Here is a 16,366-nt window from a genome sequence, read left to right as displayed (position 1 = left end):
TCTAAATTCAAAGAATTTTGGAAGATTATAGCTATTGCATCTGCTATTTCTTTAGATACAAGGATGTAAGTCATCTGGGACAGGGACTGACTGGGTTTCAGCATCATAAATTTTCCTAACATCAATTCACTAAATCCAGTTTCATTCATTCCTCCTCACTATTATTTGTTGTGGAATGTTTGTCATAACTTCTTCCACAAAAATGATGAAAAGTCTAAGACCATAAGACACAGGAGTAGAGTTTGGCCAAGAACCTATCAATCTCTGCTTTACATACAGTTTCAAGAAAAAGTTTGTAAGCCCTTTTCAATTACCTGGTATTTTGCATTAAGTACTCATAAAATGTGGTCTGATTTTCATCTAAGTCACAATAATAGACAAACACAATTTGCCCAAACTAATAACACACAAACAGTTATACTTCTCGTCAATATTGAATACACCATTTAAACAATCAGTCTAGATTCAGAAAAGTATGTGAACCTCTAGGGTTGTGCCTTCCACAAAAGCTGTTTGGAGTCAAATGTTCCAGTCAATGAGATGAGAATGGAGGTGTAGGTTGTAGAGGTGCCATGCCGTATTAAAAAAAAGACACGTAAAGTCAGGTTATTAATAGAACTTGCTCTTTTCAAGAAAGATCTGTTTATATGCAGCATGTCTTGATCAAAAGAACTTTCAGAGGACCTTAGAAGAAGAATTGTAGAGATGCATGAAGCTGAAAAAGGCTACAAAAGGATTTTTAAAGACCTGAGTGTTCATCAGTCCACAGTAAGAGTCCTCTACAAATGGAGGGAATTCAGTATTGTTGCTACTTTCCGTAGGAGTGGGCATCCTGTAAAGATCACACCGAGAGTACAATGTGCAATGGAGGTGAAAAAGAACCAAAGGATAACAGCAAAAGACCTGCAGAAATCTCAAAGACTTGCTAAAGTCTTTGTTCACGTGTTCACTATAAGAAAAACACAGAACAAGAATAGTATTTATGGAAGGACACTACGGAGGAAATCACTGCTCTCCAAAAAAAAAACATTGCTGCATGTCTGAAGTTTGCAGAAGACCACCTGGGGCACAATACTTCTGGGGCAATGTTCTGTAGACAGATGAGAGAAAAGTTGAACTTTCTGGCATAAATGCACATTGCTATGTTTGGAGGGAAAAGGGCACTGCACATCAACACCAAAACCTCCTCCCAACTGTGAAGCATGGTGGAAGGAGCATCATGGTTTGGGGCTGCTTTGCTGCCTCAGGGCTTGGACAGCTTGCAATCATTGAGGGAACAATGAATTCAAAATTATGTCAAGACATTTTACAAGAGAATGTCTGGGTAGCAGTCTGTTACCTGAAGCTTAATAGAAGTTGGATGATGCAACAAGACAGTGATCCAAAACACAAGAATAAATCAACAACAGAATGGTTTAAAAAAAAAAGAAAATTTGTGATTTGCAATGGTCAAGTCAGGGTCCAGACCTTAACCAAATTGAGATGCTGTGACATGACCTGAAGAGGACTGTTCATGCAAGGTATCCCAGAAATATTGATGAACGAAAGTTTGTATGGAGAAATGGTCTAAAATTCCTTTTTGTCATTGTCCAAGTCAGACCAAAAGCTACAGAAAACATTTGGTGGAGGTTATTTCTGCTAAAGGAGATTCTACCAGTTATTAAATACAAGGATTCCTATACATTTTGGACTGTGAATGATTAAAAATTGTGTTCAACAAAGACATGGAAAGTACACTTGTTTGTGTGTTATTAGTTTAGGCAGATTGTGTTTGTCTATTATTGTGACTTAGATGAAAATCAGAACACATTTTATGAGTAATTAGTGCAGAAGACTAGTTAATTGCAAAGGGTTTACAAACTTTTTCTTGCAACTGTATCCCCAGTGATTCACATGCTGCGATTGTGACTCCCGTCTCCCGTTCCCCCACCACCACTCACTCCCTCAGATCCCATCATCAGCTCCTGGGCCCTCCGAGGCTCCATCTTCCTCTCACCCCAACCCTCCCCTCTCCACTGACACTACCAGCCTCCCTCCCTCCTCTGATCCCATCTCTCATCCATGCCGGGTCTTTACCATTCCCTCCGACCTGCAACTCTCTGAGACAGAGCGCTCTGTCCTCAGTAAGGGCCTCAGCTTTGTCCCCCTTCACCCACACCTCAGCGAGTTCCACGTACGCCATGACGCTGAACTCTTCTTCCACCAGCTCTGTCTCCGAGCTTACTTCTTTGACAAGGACTCTCCCACCCCCACCGATGACCCCTTCTTCCATCTTCAACCCTCCTCCTCTTCATGGACATCAACCGTCTCGACTTCACCACACCCTGTTCTAATTCCAACCTCACTCCTTCCGAACGCTCTGCTCTCCGCTCCCTCCACACCAATCCCAACCTCACTATAAAACCCGCTGATAAGGGGGGAGCTGTTGTTGTCTGGCGTACTGACCTCTACCTGGCTGAGGCACAGCGACAACTCTCTGATACCTCTTCTTATTTACCCCTTGATTATGACCCCACTAAGGAGCACCAGGCCACTGTCTCCCATACCATCACCAACCTTATCAGCTCTGGGGATCTCCATTCCACTGCCACCAACCTCATAGTTCCCACACCCTGCACTTCCCGTTTCTACCTCCTACCCAAGATCCACAAACCTGCCTGTCCAGGTAGACATATTGTCTCAGCTTGCTCCTGCCCCACTGAACTCATTTCTGCATACCTTGACACTGTTTTATCCCCCCTTGTTCAATCTCTTCCCACCTATGTTCGTGACACTTCTCACGCTTTGAATTTTTTCTTTTTTGTAATTTATTTTTTTATTGAAGTTCATCATCAAACAAACATTTCCATAAGATGTGTTTCAGACATTGTATCTATATATCATATATTATATATCATATATATCACAAATCTCCACAAAGTATTTATCTGAGGTACACACTTATAGAAAAGAGTGGAGAGAAAAAACAAGCAAAAGGTCAGAACTATGTACAAGTAGGGAGTGATCTTTTGTTTTTACAACAGATTCATTGATTTGTGAGAATAAAGTCAGGCCTATGAGGCATTATTTAGTTAAACCATTTTTCCCAGTATGAATCAAATTGTTCCAAATTGGATAAAATTATCTTACGTTTGATTGGATTTAATAGCCCATTGACATTAAAAGAAATGAATTTTACCTTGTCCTTAGCCATCTGTATTTATCTGTCAATGTACCATTGAAATTAGAATAAAACTTAATCGATCTACTCCCTGAACAAATAAGAACCAAGAAACGCAGATAATAACAAAAATGGCAACGAACGTGTGATTCCAAGGCTGAGGTCACTAGTAGATTACCCTGCGTTGAGCTAGAGGAAATGTTTAGCTATGGGGGATAACCCCGCCTACTTGTGAGTTGAGGGCCCCCAATGTAGTATTCATAAAAGTCAGTGAACAAATCCATTACACAGAAAAGATTTCCCTGTGTACTCCTCCTATATATATATGTATATGTGTGCGCGCGCACACACACACACACACACACACACATATACATACACACACACACACACATTACATACGTATATATATATTCTCATTTTGGTGGGGAAAAAGGAGTGAGAGAATAAAGAATAACAACTAAGTAAAATAAAATCCACGTTATAATAAGTATTTCTCGAGATAGGTATATCACCGTGTAATTTTGCTTTCATTTAGCTTCTCAACATTTTTAAAGTTAGCTAAACCTTATGGCTCTTCTGAAGGGGGTGAGGACTGTCTTTGGGAAACTCCCAGTCTCTTCCTGATATATTTCTCTTGGCCTCCTCCCATCTCCTGCCTTCTCGACTCTTGCACTATTTCCCAAGCGGAGTGGGACAGTTCCTCAGTCAGGCTCTCCCTCATTTTGGTGACACTGACGGGCAAACCTCTGGCCTTCATGTCTGTAGTCTCCTCTTCCACCGTCTGGTACAACCGTGTCCTGTTGTCATAAAACACTCGAAGTTTAGCAGGGTACGGAGTTTGAAATCTAATTGTATTTTGCTTTAGTACTCGCTTTACTTCAGAGTACTCTTTGTGTTTCTGCAGGACCGCGGGGGGGGGGGGGGGGGGGGGTAATCTTGGTCGAAATATATTAATTTATCGTCGAAAAACACTCTCTTCTTACCCCAGGCCCTTTGTAGAATCTGCGTCTTGGTGCTGTACCGAAGGAATTTAATTATTATAGAGCATGGCTTTCTGTCCTGGGTAGGTTTCGGAACCAGCGCGCGGTGCGTCCTCTTGATTTCCAGCTTCATAACCGAGGGAATTTCCAGCATGTCCCACAGTAGCTTTTCGACAAACTCCGTCATAGACGAGCCCTTCGCTCCTTCGGGAACGTTGTAGATTCTGATATTTTTCTGCCATGATCTTCCCTCCAGGTCAAGCAGTTTACCTTCTTGGTGATGTAATATTTTTATTGTATTACTCAGTATCCGTTCCACATTTTGAACGCGATCTTCCACCTTCTTGATTCGAGTCTCTGCCACCGCTATTTTTTGATTAACGCTGGCGAGCTCTGCCTTAATATCCCAGAGCTGCTGCTTTATTTCTTTCTGGACCTCCATTATTTCTTTCAGGTTTTCGAAGAAATTCGCCGCTTCGCCTGAATGAGACCCAGCAGCCGCCTCGCTAGCACGCGGTCGGGTCGGAGAGCCGCTCGCTGCACTCCTCTCGGACGCAGGCTCTGCAGTGTCACTTTTTTTTATTTCCGTTCCTTTTCCCCATTCTTGCCCCTCTTTTCAGTTCAAATATTTTTTGAAAAATATTATATTTGATGGAATAACGGGGCTTAATACGTGTTTTTCCGGAGGAGCTAGTGACTTAAGCTGCCATTCTCAACGATGACGTCGCCGGAACCCCCGCTTTGAATTTTTTCAATGATTTTAAGTTCTCTGGCCCCCACCGCCTTATTTTCACCATGGACGTCCAGTCCCTATATACCTCCATACCCCACCAGGATGGTCTCAAAGCTCTTCGCTTCTTTTTGGATTCTCCACCTAACCAATTCCCCTCTAACACCACTCTCCTCCGTCTAGCGGAATTAGTTCTTACTCTCAATAATTTCTCCTTTGGCTCCTCCCACTTCCTCCAAACCAAGGGTGCAGCCATGGGCACCCGCATGGGTCCCAGTTATGCCTGCCTTTTTGTTGGCTTTGTGGAACAGTCCATGTTCCAAATCTATACGGGTATCCGTCCCCCTCTTTTGCTTCGCTACATCGACAACTGCATTGGTGCTGCCTCCTGCACACATGCTGAGCTCGTTGACTTCATTAATTTTGCCTCCAACTTTCACCCTGCCCTCAAATTCCTCCAACTCTGCTGCATCTGCTCTCAAGATGAGGCTTTTCATTTCAGGACGAAGGAGATGTCTTCCTTTTTTAAACAAAGGGGCTTCCCTTCTTCCACCATCAACTCTGCTCTCAAACGCATCTCTCCCATTTCCCGCACATCTGCCCTCACCCCATCTGCCCGCCACCCCACTCAGGATAGGGTTCCCTTTGTCCTCACCTACCACCCCACCAGCCTCCAGGTCCAAAGTACAATTCTCAGTAACTTCCGCCACCTCCAGCGGGATCCCACTACCAAGCACATCTTTCCCTCCTCCCCTCTTTCTGCTTTCCACAGGGATCACTCCTTATGCGACTCCCTTGTCCACTCGTCCCCCCCATCCCTTCCCACCGATCTCCCTCCTGGCACTTATCCTTGTAAGCGGAACAAGTGCTACACCTGCCCTTACACTTCCTCCCTCACCACCATTAAGGGCCCCAGATCCCGGTGTGGCCTTTTATATATTGGTGAGACCTGACGCAGACTGGGAGACCGTTTCGCTGAACACCTATGCTCGGTCTGCCAGAGGAAGCAGGATCTCCCAGTGGCCACACATTTTAATTCCACATCCCATTCCCATTCCGATATATCAATCCATGACCTCCTCTACTGTCAAGATGAAGCCACACTCAGGTTGGAGGAACAACACATGATATACCGGTTGGGTAGCCTCCAACCTGATGGCATGAACATTGACTTCTCTAACTTCTGTTAATGTCCCTCCTCCCCTTCTTACCCCATCCCTGACAATATTTAGTTGTTTTTTCTCTCTCTCTGCCCATCACTCTGCCTGTTCTCTATCTCCTTTTGGTGCTTCCCCCCCCCCCCCCCCCCCCCCACCCTTTCTTTCTCCCGAGGCCTCCCGTCCCATGATCCTTTCCCTTCTCCAGCTCTGTATCACTTTTGCCAATCACCTTTCCGGCTCTCAGCTTCACCCCACCCCCTCCAGTCTTCTATCATTTCGCATTTCCCCCTCCCCCCACTACTTTCAAATCTCTTAGTATCTTTCCTTTCAGTTAGTCCTGATGAAGGGTCTCGGCCCGTAACGTCGACAGTGCTTCTCCCTATAGATGCTGCCTGGCCTGCTGTGTTCCACCAGCATTTTGTGTGTGTTGATTCTGCCATTTCCTTGGTCTTTACAACTATTTCCCCAGGTTGTTTGTACTCTAGTCTGTAATTCAGTCCCTCAGGATTTGGTGTGTAAAACACTGTTGAATAAACTGTTGTTGCCTAGGAATATGTGACTGGTCCTCCAAGATTTTCAGCAGTACATGTGCTGTCCTAGACTTTTGTACTTATAGAATGTCCATGGTTATGATCATGCAGTTATCTTAATTAAGTCCATTTTAAACTGCAATAATATGACTCTTGTTTACTTGCAGGTTTGTGAAGGCCTCTCCTTTCTGCACAGCAGTGTTAAGATGATTCATGGGAACCTAACACCAGAGAATATCATTCTGAATAGAAGTGGTGCCTGGAAAATCATGGGTTTTGATTTTTGCATATCATCTTCCAATTCATCGGAACAGGAGGTAGTGACAGGATAATTCATTCAATTGTTTCGTGATTCCAACAAGACATTATTTTAACAGATTTTAACAGGTCCAACAGGTTATTTTCTTAGCATTTATTACTTCTCAGTGGATGTGGCCTTGTGGATCAGATTAGTCCCCTCCTTACCTATAGTTTTGTGGTGCTGTGTTGTTGTAGCAATTAGCGTAAAACTTTCTGGCGCCAGCAATCACAATTAGGGTTCAATTCCTGTCACTGTCTACTAGGAGTTTGTATGTTCTCCCCACTAAGCAATTACCATTAACAGATCAGTTGCAATACCAGAGGAAGCAACACACTGGACCATTGCTACACCATCATCAAGAACGTCTACGATGCTATTCCCCGCCCTCACTTTGGGAAATCTGATCACCTGACTGTACTTCTACTCCCTGAGTATAGGCAGAGACTGAAGACTGCCAACACCAGTAGTGAGGACCAAGAAGTATGGACAAGGGAAGCACAGGAGCGCCTCCAGGTCTGTTTTGAATTGGTGGACTGGACTGTATTCAGGGATTCATCTTCGAACCTGGAGGAGTATGCTGCAGTTGTAACCGACTTAATTAAAATCTGCTTGGATGAGTGTGTGCCCACAACGACTCACTGTATATTCCCAAACTAAAAACCGTGGATGAACCAGGAGGTACGTCATCTGTTGAGGGCGCGATCTGTGGCATTCAAGTCTGATGACCCAGGCCTGTACCAGAAAACCAGGTATGATTTGCGGAGGGCTATTTCAAGGGTGAAGAGACAATTTCAAATGAGGTTGGAGGCGAAATCAGATGCATGGCAACTCTGGCAGGATTTGCAGGGTATTACTTCCTACAAAGTGAAGCTCAATAGCATGAATGGCAGTGATGCTTCATTACCAGATGAACTCAATGCTTTGAAAGGGAGAACACAACTACAGCTGTGAAGATCCCTGCTGCACCTGATGACCTTGTGATCTCTGTCTCAGAGGCTGACGTTAGGCTGTCTTTCAGGAAGGTGAACCCTCGCAAGGTGGAAGGTCCAGATGGAATACCTGGTAAGGCTCTGAAAACCTGTGCTAACCAACTAGCAGGAGTATTCAAGGACATTTTCAACCTCTCACTGCTACGGGCAGAAGTTCCCACTGGCTTCAAAAAGGCAATAATTATGCCAGTGCCTAAGAAGAATAATGTGAGCTGCCTAAATGACTATCGCCTGGTAACACTCACATCAACGGTGATGAAATGCTTTGAGAGGTTGGTGATGACTAGACTGAACTCCTGCCTCAGCAAGGACCTGAACCCATTGCAATTCGCCTGTTGTCGCGATAGATCAACAGCAGATGCAACTTGATGGCTCTCCACACAGCTTTAAACTACTTGGACAACACAAACACCTACGTCAGGATGCTGTTCATCGATTATAGCTCAGCATTTAATACCATCATTCCCACACTTGGACCTCTGTACCTCCCTCTGCAACTGGATCTCACCGGAAGACTACAATCTGTGCAGATTGATGATGACATATCCTCCTCGCTGATGATCAACACTGGCGCACCTCAGGGGTGTGTGCTTAGCCCACTGCTCTACTCTCTATATACACATGACTGTGTGGCCAGGCATAGCTCAGGTACTATCTATAAATTTGCTAACGATGCAACCATTGTTGGTAGAATCTCAGGTGGTAACGAGAGGGCGTACAGGAGTGAGATCAGCATTTGGAGCTATGATGTTGCGGCCATTACGAGACTTGGATGGTCCAGGGGCAGGAATGGCTACTTCAAGTGCCGGGCTTTAGATGTTTCAGAAAGGTTAGAGAGGAAGGCAAAAGAGGTGGGGGTGTGGCACTGTTGATCAGAGATAGTGTCATGGCTACAGAAAAGGAGGAAGTCATGGAGGGGTTAGCTATGGAGTCTCTGTGGGTGGAAGTTAGGAATAGGAAGGGGTTAATAACTCTACTGGGTGTATTTTATAGACCACCCAATAGTAGCAGAGACATTGAGGAGCAGATGAGGAGACAGATTCTGGAAAGGAGTAATAATAACAGGGTTGTTGTTGTGGGAGATTTTAATTTCCCAAATATTGATTGGCATCTCCCTAGAGTGAGGGGAGTAGATGGGGTAGAGTTTGTTAGGTGTGTTCAGGAAGGTTTCTTGACACAATATGTTGTTAAGCTTACAAGAGGAGTGGCTGTTCTTAATCTGGTATTGGGAAATGAACCTGGTTAGGTGTCAGGTCTCTCAGTGGGAGAGCATTTTAAAGATAGTGATCGCAATTCTGTCTCCTTTACCATAGCATTGGAGAGACATAGGAACAGACAAGTTAGGGAAATGTTTAATTGGAGTAAAGGGAATTAGGATATCAGGTAGGAACTTGGAAGCATAAATTGGAAACAGATGTCCTCAGGGAAACATACAGAAAAAATGTGGCAAATGTTCAGGGATATTTGCGAGGGGTTATGAGTAGGTATGTTCTAATGAGACATGGAAAGGATGGTTGGGTACAAGATCCATGGTGTACAGAGGCTGTTGTAAGTCTAGTCAAGAAGAAAAGGAGAGCTTAAGGGTTCAAAAATCTAGGTAATGATAGGAATGATAAGATTATAAGGCTAGCAGGAAGGAGCTTAAGAATGAAATTAGGAGAGCCAGAAGCGGCCATGAGAAGGCATTGACGGACAGGTTTAAGGAAAACCCTAAGGCATTCTACAAATATGTGAAGAGCAAGAGGATAAGATGTTAGGGAATAGGACCAATCAAGTGTGACAGTGGAAAAGTGTGTATGGAACCGGAGGAAATAACGTAGGTACTTAATGAATACTTTGATTCAGTATTCATTACGGAAGAGGATCTTGGCGATTGTAGGGATGACTTGCAGTGGACTGAAAAGCTTGAGCATGTAGATATTAACAAAGAGAATGTGCTGGAGCTTTTGGAAAACATCAAGTTGGATAAGTCACTGGGACCGGATGGGATGTACCCCAGGCTTCTGTGGGAAGCGAGGGAGGAGATTGCTAAGCCTCTGGCAGTGATCTTTGCATCATCAATGGGGATGGGAGAGGTTCCAGAGGATTGGAGGGTTGCGGATGTTGTTCTCTTATTCAAGAAGGGGAGTAGGGATAGGCCTGGAAATTATAGGCCAGTGAGTCTTACTTCAGTTGATAGAGAAGATACTGAGAGGCAGGATTTATGAACATTTGGAGAGACATAATATGATTAGGAATAGTCAGCATGGCTTTGACAAAGGCAGGTCGTGCCTTACGAGCCTGATTGAATTCTTTGAGGATGTGACTAAACACATTGATGAAGGTAGAGCCGTAGATATAGTGTATATGGATTTTAGCAAGGCATTTGATAAGGTACTCCATGCAAGGCTTATTAAGAAAGTAAGGAGGCATGAGACCCAAGGGAACATTGCTTTGTAGATCCAGAACTGGCTTGCCCACAGAAGGCAAAGTGTGGTTGTAGACGGGTCATGTTCTGCATGGAGGTTGGTGACCAGTGTTGTGCCTCAGGGATCTGTTCTGGGACCCCTACTCATTATGATTTTTATAAATAACCTGGATAAGTAAGTGGAAGGATGGGTTAGTAAATTTGCTGATGACACAAAGGTTGGGGGTATTGTGGATAGTGTGGAGGGCTGTCAGAAGTTTCAACGGGCCATTGATAGGATGCAAGATTGGGCTGAGAAGTGGCAGATGGAGTTTAACCCAGATAAGTGTAAAGTGGTTCATTTTGGTAGGTCAAATATGATGGCAGAATATAGTATTAATGGTAAGACTCTTGGCAGCGTGGAGGATTGGAGGGATCTTGTGGTCCGAGTCCATAGGAAACTCAAAGCTGCTGTGCAGGTCGACTCTGTGGTTAGAAAGCATATGGTGCATTGGCCTTCATCAATCGTAGAATTGAGTTTAAGGCCACGAGGTAATGTTGCAGTTATGTAGGGCCCTGGTCAGACCCCACTTGGAGTACTGTGGTCAGTTCTGGTCACCTCACTACAGGAAAGATGTGGAAGCCATAGAAAGGGTGCAGAGGAGATTTACAAGGATGTTGCCTGGATTGGGGAGCACACCTCATGAAAATAGGTTGAGCGAACTCGGCCTTTTCTCTTTGGAGCGACAGAGGATGAGAGGTGACCTGATAGAGGTGTACAAGATGATGAGAGGCATTGATCGTGTGGATAGTCAGAGGCTTCACTGGGCTGAAGTGGCTAGCACAAGAGAGCATAGTTTTAAGGTGCTTGGAAGTAGGTACAGAAGAGATGTCAGGGATAAGGTTTTTACGCAGAGAGTGGTGAGTGCGTGCAATGGGCTGCCGGCAGTGGAGGCAGAAACAATCGGGTCTTTTAAGAGACTCCTGGATGGCTACATGGAGCTTAAAAATATAGAGGGCTATGGGTAAAGCCTAGGTAGTTCTAAGGTAAAGACATGTTCGCCACAGCTTTGTGAGCTGAAGGACCTGTATTGTGCTGTAGGTTTTCTATGTTTCTAACTAGTGGAGTGGTGCCGCAGTAACAGCCTGGCACTCAGTGTCAGTAAGATGAAAGAGCTGATTGTGGACTTCAGGAAGGGTAAGACGAAGGATCACATACCAATCCTCATAGAGGGATCAGAAGTGGAGAGAGTGAGCAGTTTTAAGTTCCTGGGTGTCAAGATCTCTGAGGATCTAACCTGGTCCCAACATATAGATGTAGTTATAAAGAAGGCAAGACAGATTTGGAATGTCAACAAATACACTCAAAAATTTCTGTAGATATACCGTGGACAGGCTGCATATGTTATGGGCAGCTACTGCACAGGACTGAAAGAAGCTGCAGAGGGTTGTAAATCTGGTCAGCTCCATCTTGGATACTAGCCTACAAAGTAGCCTTTCTACAGGGGGCAGTGTTTCAGAAAGGCAGCATCCATTATTAAGGACCTGCAACACCCAGGGCATGCCCTTTTCTCACTGTTACCATCAGGTAGGAGGTACAGAAGCCTGAAGGCACACACTCAATGATTCAGGAACAGCTTCTTCCCCTCTGCCATCTGATTCCTAAATGGACATTGAAGCTTTGAACACTACCTCACTTTTTTTTATTATACAGTATTTCTGATTTTTGCATGTTTTTTAATCTATTCAATATTTGTATACTGTAATTGACTTATTATTTTATTTTTTCGTCTCTTCTATATTATGCATTGAATTGACTGCTGCTGCTAAGTTAACAAATTTCACGTCACAAACTGCGTGGGTTTCCTCCAAGTGCTCTGGTTTCCCCCACATTCCAGGACATATGGGTTAGTGTTAATAAGTTGTGGGCATGCTATGTTGTCAGGGAAGCATGGTAACGCTTGGAGGATTTCCCCAGCACATCCTTGGAATGTGTTGGACTTTAATGCAAACAACACATTTCACTGTATGTTTTGATGTTTCAATGTACATATTTCAAATAAAACTTGTCTACTAAGAATGGGTGAGCCAAAGGGCCAGTTTCCATGCTGTAACTCTGTGATTCATCTGGTTAAGCAGAATCTATAATGAGTGAACTAAATTAATGTTTCAGATTTATAACCAATCATCAAGTTACAGGAAAGGTGCAGCCAATGTGAAATGGCAGGCTTTCTAACCCTTCCCTCCTACACAGCCCACAACCCTTCATAAGAGTTCGAATTTTATCACAGTAGCCAGGGAATTTAAACAAATAATGTTGAGCAGATGCCATCAGTGCTAATGATAATGAACCTAGGATTGTTGCAAAAGCTCATTTGATTTTCTTTTGTCTTTCAGTCAGCTGTCCTGACTGCATCTGATGTGAGGTCCAAAGCAGTGAGATTTACTCTTGACAACAAAACACTTTGTTATCAAGTCACCATGACGTAGAATGCACAGAGGTTGATTTTGACAAGAACAGGCCATTGGCCCAACAAAGCTTGCCAAATTCCTATTCACATAGTGTGTTGAAATAACTATCGAGTTTAGATTTGAAAGTCTCTAAGGTACACAACTAGGTAGTTTGGGCACATGTCCACAACTCACCGTGTAAAGAAATGCTTCCTGATGTTAGTCTGAAATTTCCCCTGAATCAGTCTCCACGTATGGCCTGTGTCCTTGATGTTGGATTAATTTTGAAATAGCAGCAGGCATCCGCCTTACTTATACCCTTCATGATTTTGAGCACTTCTATCGTGTCTCCTCTCATTCTATGTCTACTAAGGCTAAAAAGATTTAATTCTTCCAATCTTTCATCATAGCTCATACCCTGCAGACCTGGAATGAGTCTAGTCACCCTTCTCTGAACTCTCTCCAGTGCCTTCACATCCTTCACACAACATGGAAAACAAAATTGTATAAGAACTCAAGGTGTGGCCTCACAAGCGTAATATACAGCTTCAGGAGAATGATTCTAGATCTGAGCTCCACTGAGCACATTATATAGACAACGTTCTATTAGTCTTCCTAATTGCTTCTGTGCATTGTCTAGTTGTTGATAGCAACAAGTCTACCAGGATACCCAAATCCTTCTCATACAGTGCACTTTTTAACTCAAGAGCCTCCCATTGTGTATTTATAGCTAATGTTTCTGCTTCCTATATGTAATACTTTACATTTACTTGTATTAAATTTCATCTGCCATTTATCTGCCCACATCCTGATTTTTTTTAGATCTAACTGTATTGATTCTGCTGCCTGAACGTTATCAGACCGTTCCCCCTAATTTTGTGTCATTGGCAAACCTTACCATGAGGTGGCTAAACGTTGCTGGACCAAAGACTGTTTGCAGTGGATAATGCATCTTGCATTGTCTGCAGTGAACCTGCGTAGAAATTAAATAAAAATGAACAAACAGCTGGGTTTTACAATTTGTATTTAGTTAAATCAGGTTTATTTTGTGTGGAGCATACTTGAAATGCTGGAGGAACTCAGCAAGTCAGGCAGCATCTATGGAGAGAAATCAGCAGTCAACCCATAACATTGATTGTTTATTCCTTTCTATGGAAATCCGGAATAATGCACACAAAATGTTGGAAAAACTCAGCAAGTCAAGCAGCATCCATGGAGAGGAATAAATAGTCGACGTTTCGGGTCAGCTACTTTGACCCTTGATTTTCCTGCAGAGATGCTACCTAGCTTGTCGAGTTCCTCCAGCATTTTGTGTGTGTTGTTCAAGATTTCCAACATACTAATAGAATGCTACAGCACAGATACTGGCCCTTCGGCCCATCTACCCCATGCCAGACTCTTCTTATGCATCTGCAGAATCTCTTGTGTTTATATTTTTCTTGTTCCCTTTTGCAGCTTAAATTTACATGCAAGGAGTGGGACCCAAACCTTCCTCCTTTGTGCCTTCCGAACCCAGAGTACATTGCTCCAGAGTACATTCTATCGGTGAGCTGTGATCTGGCCAGTGACATGTACTCCTTAGGAGGTGTCATGTTCACCGTGTTTAATGACGGCGCACCCATCTTTGAAGTCAACAAGCAGGACATCTTCAAGAGTTTCAGCAGACAACTGGATCAGGTAATCGAAATGTAGGTAATGAACATTAATAAAAACCGGCAGTGTTGCAAATGCTCAGCAGGTTAGTCAGCATCTGTGGAGAGAGCAGTAGTGTGCAGAGGACGATGACCTTTTATCAGACTGGCTGATCTCTTGAATCCACCTCTTACCCACCTCCTTTCCTCTCATGTCTCCCAGAACCTACTTCATAGTCTCTATTGAAAGGCCTAGATAAAGGGGCCGAGAATGTTTCCTCCAGTGAGGAAGTCTAGATCTGGAGGGCACAGCATCAGAACAGAAGGACGTTCCTTCTGAACAGAGATGAGGAGGAATTTCTTCAGCCAGAGAGTGGTGAATTTGTGGACTTAATTGCCACAAATGGCTTTGGAGGCTAAGTCATTGGGTATATTTAAAGTAGAGTTTGATAAGTTCTTGATTTATAAAGACGGGTTGAAAGTGATAATAAATTGGCCATGATGGAATGGCAGCAGACTCAAAGGATGAATGGCCTAATTCTGCTCCTATGTCTTAAGGTCTCCCTACCCTTGGGCCCTGGACCACCCCTGATGTGAGATAATGACCCTCTCAGCTGCCTGTCCCACTTCCCTTCATATATTGCAATAATCTCACTCTCATCATTTCAGGGCTCATAAAAGCCATTGTTGTTAATTCCCTCTACAGAATATTGACTTTTCAGACTCAGATTAATTTATTCCTCATGCATACATCAGTGAAACACATCATTTGTGTTAACAACCAACACAACCTAAGGATGTGCTGGGGCAGCCCATAAACGTCGCCACACCTTCTGCATCAATATAGCATGCCCTCAATGCTCAGCAGAACAACAATTAACAACAGAGGGGAGACTGCCTTCTGATCGCTAGTGGGGTCGCTCTGCTGTGGGAGGCGAGAGAGGGGAGAGACATGCTGTGCCTGGAGAGAGGTTTTCTGCGTTTTGAATATGGACTTTTTTCAATCTTATCGTTTTTTATATTCTGTGTTTTTTTACCTGATCTTTCTCATTTTTCTGTGTGTGGGGGAATGGTGATTGGGAGCCGATATGCCTGTTCCATTTAATTTTTTTTTGTGCAGGAAGGGGGAATTTGGGGGTTAACGATTGTCCTGTTATACTTTTTTACTTGGTTTTGTGGCTATCTGGAGAAGAAAAACTTTAGAGTTGTATGCTTTGATAATAAATGATCTTTGAACCATTGAACTTTGAACTGCAAAACAAACCCCATTCCCTCCCCCCCCCTCCCCCCACACACACAAATACATTGTCCTCCAATCCCAGCACAGCTGCCTGTTGCTGGGTCTCCAGTGGACTTTTAACTCATTTTCACATGGAACACAGTGCTCTAGTTTCAAACTCATTTTCTTCCTCTGATCTGCTATTACCTCACAAATTTGTGTTGCCTTTTCCAACCACTCCAGTGTTTGAATCTCCTCCTTTCCAGAAAAATGGTTTAACTACATAATGCCTCATAGGCCTGATTTTATTCTCACAAATCAATGAATCTGTTCTAAAAAAAAGATCACTCCCTACTTGTACATAGTTTTTTCCTTTTGCTTGTTTTTTCTTTCCACTCTTTCTATAAGTGTATACCTCAGATAAATACTTTGTGGAGATTTGTGATATATATGATTATATGATATATATGTAAAATGTCTGAAATACATCTTATGGAAATGTTTGTTTGATGATGAACTTCAATAAAAAATAAATTACAAAAAATGAATCTCCTCTTTTCCCTGGCACTGAACATCCTTTGTCACTGTAGCCATGAGCCCATTCCCATGCTCACCATATTCTTCAGTGTCTGATATTTCTCCCTCCTGCCATCCCTCTGTCATCCTTCCAGCAGAAAGTTTCTTATTTGCATTCACTCATTCAAGATGACAATAGTAGCTGTACCTTTAGAGTCACTTAAGGATTTAACCCTGGCTCCCTCCAGCTTTGTAGTAATAGACCATTCAGATCCTCAAGTCTGTGGTGCCATTCAGTAAATCATGGCTG

The 16,366-nt window shown here is 43.4% G+C and overlaps 1 protein-coding gene across 3 annotated transcripts in view; it reads left to right on the top strand.

The window, feature by feature from the left end:
• Positions 1–16,366, top strand: part of scyl2 (SCY1 like pseudokinase 2) — a 90,790-nt gene that overhangs the window by 38,442 nt on the left and 35,982 nt on the right. For all 3 annotated transcript variants that reach the window (XM_073058775.1, XM_073058776.1, XM_073058777.1), the window contains exons 5-6: positions 6,731–6,880; positions 14,146–14,367. In XM_073058775.1, the coding sequence (XP_072914876.1) occupies positions 6,731–6,880; positions 14,146–14,367 (372 nt within the window). The remainder of the gene's footprint in view (positions 1–6,730; positions 6,881–14,145; positions 14,368–16,366) is intronic.

Source organism: Hemitrygon akajei, chromosome 10 (genome assembly GCF_048418815.1).
Source record: "Hemitrygon akajei chromosome 10, sHemAka1.3, whole genome shotgun sequence".
NCBI classification, from domain to species: Eukaryota; Metazoa; Chordata; class Chondrichthyes; order Myliobatiformes; family Dasyatidae; genus Hemitrygon; species Hemitrygon akajei.
This window is presented reverse-complemented; position numbering and strand designations above follow the sequence as displayed.